Source organism: Salvia splendens, chromosome 2, assembly GCF_004379255.2.
Source record: "Salvia splendens isolate huo1 chromosome 2, SspV2, whole genome shotgun sequence".
In the NCBI taxonomy this organism is placed as follows: Eukaryota; Viridiplantae; Streptophyta; class Magnoliopsida; order Lamiales; family Lamiaceae; genus Salvia; species Salvia splendens.
This window is the reverse complement of record NC_056033.1, coordinates 11,030,291-11,044,700: the sequence shown is the minus strand read 5'-3', so window position 1 is coordinate 11,044,700 and position 14,410 is coordinate 11,030,291. Positions and strand designations below refer to the sequence as shown.

Below are 14,410 nucleotides of genomic sequence, written 5' to 3'. Positions count from 1 at the left end.
ACATTTATGTCCAATGTCATGTGAGTATAAAAATAGATGTTCGACTCAACTTGACCATATTATAGTCATGTTTGACCATACTGTCCATACATTGCAACTTGCAAACAGCTAAGGTAACTCAACTAGTAGTAGATTATATTCACACACACACACACACACACACACACACACCCTCTATCTATATATAGACACTTTCACACATCCCTAACTTCACCATACCATACCACATCCATTTCAAATTCTCTCTCATGGGCGACGCCGCCGGCCAAATCAGCGCCTTCGAGCCGCCTCCGAAGCCAAAAAGAAACAAGTATGCTCTGGCTTGTTCTTTCTTGGCTTCCATGACCTCCATCTTACTCGGATACGGTATATTTCTTGTTCTTCTTATTCCTTCCTTAATTTAAACATGAATTTTGGATGTGTGATTTTTAATTTATACTATGTGCAAGGTGCAGATATAGGAGTGATGAGTGGGGCTATTCTCTACATACAGAAAGACCTTGGCATATCAACGACCCAAAAAGAGGTGATAATGGGGATTCTCAACGTCTACTCGCTCCTGGGCTCCGCCGCCGCTGGCCGCACCTCCGACTGGATCGGCCGCCGATACACCATTGTGTTTGCCGGGGCCATCTTCTTTGTGGGCGCCCTGCTCATGGGCTTTGCCACCAACTACGCCTTCCTCATGGCTGGCCGCTTCGTTGCTGGCGTTGGCGTTGGCTACGCCCTCATGATAGCGCCCGTCTACACGGCTGAGGTCTCGCCGGCTGCCTCCCGCGGCTTCCTCACTTCTTTCCCTGAAGTCTTCATCAATTTTGGTACGTTAGTATATTATTAGTTGTGTCTATCTAGATAAATTAAATTTATGGTCCTCTGGATTTTTCGTCGTATTTGTCTTTCTCATGCACATGAGCTGGAATCGTGTAATGATTGGTAGGTAATGAAAATTTTCTAAGGTTAACACGCCGATTCATATTATACACTTGTCGGTGAATACCAATCAAGAGATTAGTTGGTTAATTGATCTCTAAGCCATCATTAGCGTCTCATTTGATTGATTCTCTTTGATGATCAGCGCAAGAGTATTACCAAATTAGTAAATCAACCTACTTATTTTACCCCATGAAAGAGTTCGATATTTAATTTTTATTTTTTCGTAGCATGAGTTTTTTCACCAATGGCAATGGGTCAATAATTAATGGCGTGACCACAAAATTAAAATGGAAGACAAATTACACACATAGTGTCCCATTCCTGCCTACATGTTTTACAAAAAAATTGAACTTCCTTTTTCTTTCTTTCTTTTTTTGTTTTGTGTGTGTGTGTGTGTGGGGGGGGGGGGGGGTTTATTAATGTATTTTATAATGCCAACTTAAGTTTAGGTTTATATAGTGAGACGCCAATTTTGTACATAACATTTATGCATGATGTGGACCATATAGGGATATATCAAAAGTTACTCTGTACTAGAAAATGTCAGTGTTGTATATATGTATCATTAGGTTATTTATTACACTACGTTTGGAGATTTGATGTGAATTGACGCTCCCCATATAACTACTCTTTATTGGAGTACGAATTTGATTTTGGACTATCTCCCTCTTCACATTGGGTCCATTAAATCGAGGGGACCACTTACCCTAATCGAGGGGAGTATATTTATTGCAGGCATTTTACTAGGCTATGTTTCAAACTTTGCCTTCTCCAAACTCCGATTGGAGTTAGGGTGGCGACTGATGCTGGGCGTGGGCGCCATTCCTTCCGTCTTCATCGCCCTCGGCGTTCTCGCCATGCCAGAGTCGCCGCGTTGGCTGGTCATGCAGGGCCGCCTCCGCGACGCCAAGCACGTCCTCGACAAGACCTCCGACTCCCTCGCCGAATCCAAGCTCCGCCTCGCCGAGATCAAGGAGGCCGCCGGGATCCCCCAGGACTGCGACGACGACGTGGTGGCCGTCTCCAAGAAGAGCCACGGCGAGGGCGTGTGGCGCGACCTCCTCTTCCGCCCCACCCCCGCCGTCCGCCACATCCTCTTGTGCGCCGTCGGGATCCACTTCTTCCAGCAGTGCACCGGCATCGACTCCGTCGTGCTCTACAGCCCGGAGATATTCAAACGCGCGGGCATCAAAGACGACACGCACCAGCTACTCGCCACCATGGCCGTCGGATTCGTGAAGACCCTGTTCATCTTAGTGGCCACGTTTCTTCTGGATAAGATCGGGAGGAGGCCGCTGCTCTTATCCAGTATGGCCGGGATGATCCTCTCTCTACTGGGCCTCGCCATTGGGCTCACCATCATCGAGAATTCCGAGCGGAGATTGATCTGGGCCATCGCTCTCTGCTTGGCTTCGGTGCTCTCCTACGTGGCGCTATTCTCCATCGGGATGGGCCCCATCACGTGGGTCTACAGCTCCGAGATTTTCCCGCTGCGGCTGCGGGCGCAGGGGTGCAGTATAGGCGTCGCAGCGAATCGGGTCACTAGTGGGGCGCTGTCAATGTCGTTTTTGTCCCTGAGTGAGGCAATCACCATAGGAGGGGCCTTCTTTCTTTACACGGGAATGGCCGTAATTGCCCTTTTGTTCTTTTACCTTTTATACCCCGAGACGCAGGGGAGGACTCTTGAGGAAATGGACACATTGTTCGGAACTTTCTTCCGGTGGCGGGCGACGGCAAGGGCATTAAAGGAAAACGAACTGGCCCAAATTGCAAAGGAAAACGATGATGGGACTACTGTGGTGAGCCACTAAAGGAATGGGTTGCAAGAACAAATTTAAATAAGACACAAAAAATTTAATTGGAGTTCCATGTATTTAAGGAAATAGTACTAGTACTACTAAAGAAGCAAGTAAATTTGATTGCATCTTAATTTTATACATGCACACCAACAAAACAATTCAATCATCAAGTCCACATCCACCACAGAGTGTGGTAATGGGAAGTAGTAACAAATTAGAAACGGAAAAGAATAAGAAACCAATATAACAAAACTGAAAAGTGCATCAAGAAATATAGACCAATTAGAGCATCCACAATGGCGCCTAGCGCACCGCCTAGCCGAGCGCCGGCGCTAGGCGGTCGCTAGGCGAACCATTGGAGAATCCGAAAACCGCCGAGCGGTTTTTCGAAAATCAATTTCGCCTAGCGCTAGGCGGTCGAAAACCGTTGGGCTATGCGCTGGGCGATCCGCTCGGCTCCATTGCAGCGCCCGGATCGCCCAGCGCATAGCCCAGCGGATTTTTTTTTATTTTTGAAACACTATATATACACGATTTGCACTTCATTTTCATTCGCACCACTTGTATTAACGAGTACTCTCTCTATCTTAATTTCTGTACAAGATCAACACCGAGAAATGGATCTGAACAACGAGCCTAGTTCAGGGACGAGCGGTTCTCAAACTCCCACAATCCCCGTTGGAGGCGGATGGAATCAGATGCCCGGGTACTACAACATGTACCCGTGGCAGCAGATGCTACCCGGGATGCCGACCGGAGGGAGTCCGCCGGGGGGGTTTCCGGCGATGCGGGGTTGGGCACCCAATATGCAGATGATGCCGGGGTGGGCACCCAATATGCAGATGATACCCGGGGGAGGTTCGGTGACGCAGGGGACGCCAAATGGACGTACCGGCGACGCAGGGGACGCCGGGGGGCGTACCGGCGAAGCAGGTGACGCGGGGGGACGTCTATCGCCCCAGTTTTGATTTTTTGACTGCTTCGTCGCACACATCGACCCCAACGGATGTGCAGTTCACGCCGAGCGGTTTTGATGATTTTGCGTTGTCGGATTTGGGGTTTGATAGTCTCGGAGTTCCGGAAACTCCCGTTCAAACTAGGGGAGCAGTGTAGGGTAGTGGCGCCCCAAAGAAGAAAGGCAAGGGAAAGAAGGTCGGGGAGTCGTCGCAGCCGGGTGGGGATGACCCCACGGTACGGAGAAGGTGGACGGACGAGGAGAATGTTGCGCTGTCAAAGGCGTGGGTGAGTGTTTGCGACGATCCTCTTGTTTATAATAACCAGAGGATCGTTAACGTGTGGGGCAAGGTAGCAGCAGCCTACCAGCTATTTTGCCCGGAGGGGAGGCCACACAACGGGGAGGATTGTCGAAAGGCGTGGAACCGAATCAGGGCTGCCGTCTCCCGATTTTCGGGTTTGTACGCCAACGCCCTCCGCATGCAGAGTAGTGGCCAAACGGAGGACGACTGCAGGAGGATAGCGGAGAAAGCCTTCCCCCAGCATGGGTTGTATAAGGACTTCACCTACTGGAACTGCTATCTTGTGCTGAACGACTCCGAGAAATTCCAAGTAGGTGTCGACGCTGGCTGGCCGAAGAAGCAACGATTGAACTATACCGGGGATTACAGCGGCAGCAGCGGTGGTTCCCACGACCCCCCCGAGACGGACCAGGTGCTCCCCAACCCTCGTTCGTTCGGCCGCCGACCTCGCCCCGCTGGGCAAAAGCGGGCGCAACGGGAAGCGAGGGGGGTCACCGGGGGTTCCCAGGAGGTCCAGTCGGCATCCCCCTTTGACCGCCAGTCTACAGAGGATCTCAAGTACTTCGCGCGTCAACAAACGCGCCAGATGATGGTGAAGACGTTAGCCGAATGGCGAGCGGCGACGGACCCCCAGGAGAAGAGATGTCTCTTCATATTGCTCGAGAGCATGAATGACGATCTGCGTGGAGGCGGCAGCGGCGGTGGCAGCGGTGGCAGCGGAGGCGGTGGTGACAGTGGCGACGGAGGCAGCGGAGGCGGCGACGGCGACGACGGAGGCGAGGGAGCCGACGTGTGATTTTTTTTAAGCAATGTACTTTTTCGATTATGAATGTAAATTTTTTTTATTAATGTACTTTTTAAAAATTTTTGTACTTTTTTTAATTTATTGTATTTTTTTAAAAATTAAAATAGTATTATTAATGTTTCTCGTATATGTCTCGTAAATTAAATTCCGTATTTTGTGTTATTAGTGATGTGGCTATTGATGTGGCTGGGCTATTTATGATATGGCTAGGCTATGGCTGGGCTATTTCTGATGTAGCAGGAGGATTTTTAGTATTGATGATGTGGCATGAGGAGTTTGTGGCTGAGCTATTGCTGGGCTATAACCATTGTGGATGCTCTTATATAAAGAAAAAAGTTGGCAACCTATCTGTTTTTTTGGTTATCATTGGTCTAAAATAAAATTAAGAAACAGTACTGGAAAACAAAGACATCAAATTATAATATTGTTAATAAGACATGACATTAATTTGAGTCCCATATTTTAAATTATATGGTCAAATCTAGAAATAGTGAGTTGCAATTTGTTGACAAAGTAATCGTAGTTGATGTACCATTTGATTTTATTGTCCAAAAGTTATGGACTAGCAATAGTTCTTTTGTTTGTTTGTGGAGAGTAATTTGGCCATGTGAAATCACATATAAGTGAAATACTGCTACTTATTCTAATCAGAAAGATGTTTTTAGAGCATTAGCAGTAGTGCGGATGTCCCGGCGGACATCCCCGCGGACATCCTAAAAACACCTCCTGCCACGTCATACGGACATCCCTCTGCGGATGCCACGTCATACGAACATCCCTAAGGACATCCCGACGGACTTCCCACAATAAAAATTCACAAATTAAACAATTTACGGAATTAAAATTTCGACACAAATACGAGGAAAATGAAACCACTTTATTTAAAAAGAACATACTTAATTAAAAAAATACATAATTATTAAAAAAAATTACATTGTTAAAAAAAACCGCCTTCTCACTCGTCGGATTCCCCGCCGCCAGTCCCCTCGTCGTCCCCGCCGCCGCCACCCCCTCGTCGTCACTCTTCGACATGTCTCCGAATCCCAAATCGCGCCGCATACTGTTGTTGATATTCTTAAGCGACCGCTTGTAATGGTGGTCGGTCGATTGGCGCCATTCAACCATTGCACGTAACAAGGTTTCATGTGCCGCGATGCGGGCGAATGAGGGGTTCTCGGGATCGTTTTGGATTGGTGCTGCCGAGTGGGCCTCGCCGGATCCACTGGCGCTTCCCCTCGCCATCCGCGCCGTGGACTTTTGCCCAACCGGGCGACGGCGACGGCGACGGCCCGACGATGTGGGCGTCGGGAACTCTGCCTCGGCGGGGGGAGGGGAGTTCGTGGGATCCAGCACTGCTACTATACTCCCCGGAGGCGCTGATCTTCGTCCGCTTCGGCCAGTCAGATTCAACACCCGCCAGTGAACTTGGCCGAAGTCTGCACCACAATATAGACCTCCCAATATTTGAATTCCCCGAACCCCTGTAGAGTGTCGATGAACTGATGGTGAGACAGGAGCTTCACATCCTCGGCAGACATACCGATAGTTGCCGAGCGGAGGTTGTTAGTTTAAATGCCAGTAAATCGGCTGAGCTGCCTCCTCAGCCGCTCCCACTGTTTCCGGCATTGGTCTCCGTTGTGAGGCTTCCCCCCTGGCGGTTTGAACTGGAGGTAGCTTTAGCTAATGCGCCACCACATCCTGTCGATGTGCTGGTTAGCCCCGACGTACGGATCCTCCACCACACTGATCCACGCTTTCGCCAGCGCGATGCACTCCTCCATGCTCCAGACGGTCCTCTTCTTCCCGCTGGACCCCTTCCCTACCTCAGCGGCCCCCGCCTCACCTCCATACATCGGGACGGGCGAGGTAATGCCCCGTCCCCTGCCACTCCCTCTCCCTGGCCTCCTCCCTGTCGCCGTTGGTGCGTCGGTGGGAAAATCCCGGATCGGAGATAGCCCCAACTCCTCAAGCGAGAACGTCTCCATGCTAGTGGACTGAGTCTCGAGAGGAGTACTCGGCGGGTTGTCTGGCGACAGTAAATCCATATAGGGCCGATAGATGTTGTCCACCGGCGATTGGGGGACCCCCTGCCTGCTCCTCCCGCAGTGCCATGCGATCCCTGCATCATCCCCGACATTATCATCCCGGGCATCTGGGGCATCATTCCCGGCATTTGGGGCATCTGGGGCATCATCCCGGGCATCTGGGCATCATTCCCAGCATTTGGAGCATTCCGGGACTCGCCCCGAGCATCTGGGACATTTGGAGCATCATCTCATACCACTGCGGGTACATGTTGTAGTACCCGGGAATCATCCCCGCCGCCGTTTGAGATTGGGGCATCATCCCCAGCATTTGGGGCATCGCGGCGAACATCGGCGTACTACCGCCGATGGGAAAATAAGGCTCCTGTGACTCGCTCGTGGCGGGGGAATCGTTATCGTGGTGCTCCATTGTTCTTCGAAAGAAAAGTATTTTAGAGAAAGAGAGAGATACTCGTTAATACATGTGGTGTTAATGAAATGAAGTTCAACGATACGTATTTATAGAATTATTAAAAAAAGAAATTAATGCAATAATCGGGACGTCCGCGCGGACGTCCGTGGGGGTCAACGCAATGGCGGACGTCCACACGGACGTCGCGACAGATATCCGACGAACACCGCGGAACTCCGGTGTCCGCAGCGGATGTCCGTATCCGTGCCTCCCTTGCACAATGGCGGACGTCCCGCGCGGACTTCTGGTACACCGGCCGGAATTCCGCCGGGATGGGCGCTATTGCTAATGCTCTTAAACAAAATAGTCTATGAAGAGTTATCCTCATTAATAAAAGCCCATTTGCTTTTATTTTAATTTTATTTAGTCCGTGTGTGTGAGATGACATTAGTGGTGCAACCTTTAAATTTAAATTCATTTCCTCATCAAAAGGAGTACACATAGTATAATTTTACAATGTCAACTAAAAGGTTCGAATTCTACTGTGATATGACCTTTAAATTTTATTTCATTTGCTCATAAAATAAAGTTCACTAGTGGAGTATAATTTTACGAACATTAACTAAACTCTAAAACGGGACTAAATCCAACGTTTCGAGTGGAAGGTATTAGTGGGCTTTGAAGGATAGGCCCATATAAAAAATAAATACTAGAGTATATTTTTAGGGCCTCGTCCATTTATCTTATTTTACAACTAGAGGATATATGGCTAATTTGATGTCTCTCCTAAGAGCATCCACTTCCAATAGCTCCGCTCCCTTTTTTGTCCACAGCCTCAGTTTATTTATCCGCATCCACAAAAAAAAGTGTCCACAGCTATAAGGTGGACACTTCCAATAGCCCCAAAATTTTTAGCCACTTTTCATTTTATTTTATTTTCGTTTATTTTAAATCAATTATAATAAAAATTATCGGAATGTAAATAATTAGAAAACAAGGTAATTGGGACGAATATTCGTTGTATTGGAAACGGTAAAATTATACAACGAACATTTAATCTATAGAAAATCACACATGTTCTTCACGCTGCGCCCCCTCCCCTAAATGATAGGGTATACATAAATTATATAATTGCTTAATTTCATATAGATTGTATCGAAAATTATTAATTTCATATAGATGAGTATTTATTCCAATTAATATATAGTTTGGGCAACCAAAATTATTTCCCTTTCTCCTCTCCCATTTCTCCTCCCCTAATCTCCACTCAAATCCCTAATTCCCTTCTCCCTCGCAAATTCCGGCGACATCAACACCGCCTCCATTTCCTCTTCAACGCTCTGCTACAACCACTACCCACCGGATTCTCCTACTTCTTTTCCGTGCCACCTCTTTGCCGTTCCACCACCACCCGCTGTCGCTCCTCCTCCATCACACAATCTCCACGCCGCTGCCTCCTCCGCCATCTCTCCTCCCTCAAATCAACCTTTGTCCGCCACCTACCGCCGCCCCGCGCACCGGCGCGCTATAGGCCAGAGCGCCTATCGGCGCGGCGCATCTCCCTCGGCGCGTCCTCGCACTCTTCTCGCCGGAGGGCCTTCCGCCCCAAAAATTACCTCCGCCTCAGGGCGGACGCTACCCGCACTATAGTTAGGCGGGGCGACGGCGGCATGGGGGCAGCCGGCCGCATAGTGGATGCCCTAATCATTGGAGTACTCCACAATTATCTATGACAATATTAATGCAACACAACCTACATTTAGGGTTTTTTTTATCATTTATCTCTTCGAGAGATACGTTCCACATGAATAAACTAAAACCAAATGAGTCTATAGAACACTTTAAAAGTTCAAATTATCCGGGTCAACTTGAAAAGTACTTGAAATAAAGTAGAATGAGTCAACTTGGTATAGGACAAACTATCCTGAGCCAAGCCGGTGGAGCACCACCTCTGCTCCATCTATCCTGGAGAAGAGGGACAACACTTTGACGCATTGGGGACACATATCCTCGATGATCTGCTCGATTGTGGGGATGTCAAACAATGTCACGTCCTTCTTGCGTGTTTCGAAGTTTTCTTAGATGACCTAAGCCAAATCAATAGTATTAATGCAACACAACCTACATTTAGGTTTTTCTTTTTATCATATATCTCTTCGAGAGATACGTTCCACATAATAAACTAAAACCAAATGAGTCTATAGAACACTTTAAAAGTTCAATAAAACCTATAAAGAAAATCACAATAATTTGATTCACGTATGAGACATTGATTTGAACAGAAATGGAGATTGGATGAGCTATTTACAAGAATTTGTTTTAGATCGAGATAATAGGTTAAAATAATTGGAGTTTGGATTTGGATTCTGTAATTAACTAAAGATAATTTTTTAGAGGGAATATCTTTTTTGGTCCACAAACTTTATCAAAGTATCATTTTAGGTTCGTGAACTTTGAAAATATCATTTTAAGTCCGTCAACTATGAGTTGGTATCATTCTAAGTACATTTTTACTATTTACAAATTTTTCTGAACGAAAATACCCTCAATACCTTGAAGGGTATATATTTTTAATAAACTTATCATATACTCATATTTTTTAATGAATATCTTTACTATATATTTTTTTATGAATTTCTAAATATAATTTAACCTTCAATATTATCATTTAATTTTATGACATGCAAGAAATGTTCTTTATTCAACTTTTATAATTAAAGAATTTCAAAATATTTTTAAGATATGTATACTCGTAAAATTAATGTCTCAGTCAATAGACGATACTTGAATACTAATATATTGATATTATTTTAAATAATATATTAATATTCAAGTATCATCTATTGACGGTGACATTAGTTTTACGAGTATACATATCTTAAAAATATTTTGAAATTCTTTAATTATAAAAAGTTGAATAAGGAACATTTCTTGCATGTCACAAAATTAAGTGATAATATTGAGGGCCAAATTATATTTAGAAAATTCGTTAAAAATATGAATATGTGATAAATTAATTAAAAATATATATCCTTTAAGGTATAGAGGGTATTTTCGTTCATAAAAACTTTGAAATAGTAACAAAGTACTTCGAATGATATTAACTCATAGTTGACGGACCTCAAATGATATTTTCAAAGTTCATAGACCTAAAATGATACTTTGACAAAGTTCGTGGATAAAAAAAGATCTTCCCTTTTTTTTAATGTATTCCCAATTTAAGCACGCTTTTTCATCCTAAATTTTTATTTAAAATTTTCAAGGCAATAAATTGCGTCCCCGAATTTGGTTCTTTGAGATGAGGAGTTTGTTATAGTGTATTTACTGGAGTATCTGTTATCGTATTCGTTAATGGTAATGAAGCATATTAAATAACACTACAAAAAAATTAATTTTTAAGGATACAAAAAATTTAATTTTTAAGGATACAAAAATTTGGACGCGATTACTTGTGTTGAAAAGTTTTAAAATATGGAGTAACAATTTAGGATTAAAAAAAGGCGTTCCTGAATGAAGGACGACTTAACTTAATTTTTTTATGACACTTCTATTTGCGTCGTCTTCTAATTTTAGTTGAGACACTAACAATAAGAATGTTTTTTGAAGCGTTGGTGGTATATTTAGAAACACAAATTAGCGTCCTTAATTGTATTAAAATATTTTAATGGGTTTTTATTGTAATATAAGTATAATACGAGAGTGTAATGCAGTGATGTCACATATGCTGGTTAATATATGACGTCTAACCCTGCTCGGTGTTAATGTTTAAATTGTTGGAATCGTATGCCCGGTCAAAGGAATTTGACCAATAATATTTTCAATGAGACATTTAATTTTGTGAAATTAAATGATATAGCATCGATCTACGTTCGGAGTAGATGACCGTGGTATATTCATTTTCTCAAATCCGGTTCCTGGTGAGCGAGAAATAATGAATTAAAGTTGTGCAAAATTGCAAGCTATTTAATTGAGCTATGGAAGAAGTCATGAGATTAATTAATTGAGTTAATTATCCCACATTGAAAGTAACAAGCTTATTAAATAAGTATTTAATAAGAAGGATTACTATATGTAATAATTCTAGTAGACTAAGATGTGTTGTAGAGCCCAAATGCGCTCGCTGCCCGCCCCGCCGCGAGCCCGAGCCCATGCTTGTGTCCAGGTTCGACCCAAGGCTGGTTTTGGTCTAGTTCTTTTTAGAGTACCAACGTTTCCACGTCAGTGAGCCAAGCGGGATGACACCTCGTCAGCATGACGCGGTAAAGCCTATGTGGCTGACACGTGATGAAGTCCACGTCGTGAACGAACCTAGAAGCACAGCGTGTCCCGATACGTCCGTCCAGGATCAGCCTCTCCAGCTCTCGTAACGGTTTGTAACGCATGTAATGCTCGGCGGTTACAGCTCGCAATGGTGACAACCATCAAGGCTGGTTGACCCCTGCAGTGGACTGAGCCTATAAATAGGCTAGTCCTTCCATGCATCTCTACACCAATTCACAAGCATTTTGCATTAGAAGCTCTCTCTCTCTCCTGCATTGTTTTTTCTGTCGAAAGCTCTGCCCTCTCCTCTATCCAGTTCGTCGGAGCTTATTGATAGCGGTGCTGCTTCATCAGAGACGTAGCCGTTTTATCTTTGGGGACGAAACGTCAATCCGAGAGCACTATCGGGGCGTATCTCGTCTTGCAGAAAGAAGACTCTTCGACTAGGTTAGCTATTGTTTATGGTTTATTTGTTTCTTTTTTCCTTGTAATTCAGTTTCAGTTTTTCGATTCTGTATTCCTTCTTTTGGGTTGTATTACGCGTGATTTATCTCTTATAATCCAGAAACCAACATAAATCAAAAGTAATTTAGAGTATTATTGAAGCGCGATGCATAAATTATATCTATCGAACATTTTGATAATAATGAAAAGCAGGGACGGAGTTAGCACTGGCCAAGCCACCGCTCCAGCGGGGGCTTGGCTGGTGCCAGACCCAGTATCCCGCCCTGGCCGCCATCGTCGTTCTGCAACTGTGCGTGTGAGAAATTTGATTTAGGGAAGAAGATAGTCTTACTGGGCTATTAGTTATATTTATGTTGGGCATGGGTCATTAGAGATTAGTGATTGGAATGGAAGCCTAAATTTCTAAGTATCTAATTAATTAGTATATTAAATCTTATTTATACAACTTCACATTATTAAGAAGATGCGATAATAAATATTCTCTCACTTTTTAGTTTAATATTTTAGTGATCTTCTTCGTAATATTATAGTGTATACTTTATTTAGGATATTTCTTTAGTCTCTTTTTTATATTCATCTATTTTTTTTAATATTATGAATATTTATATACTACTACTTTTTATACATATTATAGTGTAAGTTTTGAGACAATTACTTCCTTTTTACTATAAAAATATTGATGGTAAAGTTAAAGACCTTTCTCTCTCATATACTATAGTAGAAGAGTATATAGAGTATTCAAGTGATCCAAATATCAGTGAAATATTTTTTTTTAAAAAAAATTGATAATAAGATTATTATTTATAGTTTATAGTCATGTTGATCCGTCTAATACAATTACTACTCCTAAAAACTATAAAATATTACAAATAAAAATAAAATTAAATATTTTAATATTGTTTTTAAATTCAGCACCGGCTTCCTTAAAATCCTCGTTCCGTCCCTGATGAAAAGACCCTTATACATAAATAAGAAAGAGATTTATGTTCAAGCTGATGCAACAAGTGACCAAGTACCAACGAAAATAAGAATATACTTTATCTGACACTGATAATATAATAAATTAAGAATTCAATATTATGAATTTTTACTTGTTCAGTTTGATCTTTTCCGGCTTTCGTTCTTATCCAGCTGTGGTTCCCTTTCACACAATTTACAAGTAACTGAAAGTCCAATCACGAATTGTCTTTTATCAAAAACTTGAAAAAAATTGGATTAAATTTCATTATTTTTCCAGTAGAGTTTATTAAAAATTTTAGATATATTAACCAGAATTAGAATGCAGTGTGCACAAGGATAGATTAATTCTTACCAGACAGAAAAAATGAACAAACTGCGAAAGCACTCGTCTGCTCAAAGACTAAATTCTTGAAGAAAAGGTTGTTAATTGATGAAAAGTGAAATTGATATTTACGTAGCATAGAAGGAAATCTCTCAATTCTATATCTATTATGAAACATTAACTTATTTCTTGATTCTTAATATATGAGTTGCAAAATGCAAATTTCGATTTTCAGTATATGTGCTGAGAATATTTAAGGTTGTTGATGTCTGAATTTCGAGCAATAAAATTTGCAACAAAAAAAAGTTAGGATATACGTAGTAATTCAAATGGTGTGTACTTGTAACCTATCTTCATCAAATTTAATGTTCCAGGTAAATCATTTCTCTTGAAAATATAAGATGGAATTCTTTGATCACAAAATATAACCACGTTAAAGTTATGTATATCTGTTAGAGTACATTTCACCATAAAATATTTAGTCCTCGTTGCAAGGATATACTAGTAATATAGTAACTACAGATAATTAAAGCAAACAAATACTGATTCAAACTATCAAAGCATAGGGGATTAAAACAAATTGAGTAACCACTACCACACTCAAACCCTTTCATACGCTACAAATTTGATTTATTACATAACGATCGACACCTACTTACCTTCGACATCAAAAGGCTTGATTTCAGTATGAGCATGCTCACGGCTGTGATATATTATGACATTAGGCTTTACATCAAAATCCCTAACGAAACGATTCGAGCCCAAGTCCATAAGATCTTTGATTGCGTTAGGCATCGTCGTCTCTTCATCCATCACAGCCTTCCACACCTCTCCTGGCTCTTTCCTTGCATCACACACATAAGCAAACTGAAACCAACCAATCAAATTTTGTTAACATATTGAAAAAAATTACTATGAAACTAGAGATGCTGGGCTAAACATGATTGATTTATTACCATGAGAAGACAGAGAAGGAATGAAGCTGAGAAAGCTTTGCTCTTTTCCATCTTCTTTGCTGCTGTCAACTTTACAACCTCTGACTTCCTATTTAAAGGAAGCAATAAAGATTCGGACAAATTAAAGGAGAAGATCAACCAGTAAGTCAACACGGATCCACGTTATGGAATTTTGAATCTTTGATTAACAATTGACAAAAAATAGGTAATGGTAGCTA

The 14,410-nt window shown here is 42.7% G+C and overlaps 1 protein-coding gene across 1 annotated transcript; it reads left to right on the top strand.

Annotated features, from left to right (window-relative positions):
• The first annotated feature begins 204 nt into the window (after positions 1–204).
• Positions 205–2,868, top strand: LOC121788002 (polyol transporter 5-like). Its single transcript, XM_042186858.1, has 3 exons — positions 205–366; positions 456–818; positions 1,669–2,868. Exons 1-3 carry the CDS (start codon positions 249–251, stop codon positions 2,742–2,744), a joined length of 1,557 nt encoding a protein of 518 aa, XP_042042792.1. The 5' UTR covers positions 205–248; the 3' UTR covers positions 2,745–2,868.
• Positions 2,869–14,410: the final 11,542 nt, after the last annotated feature.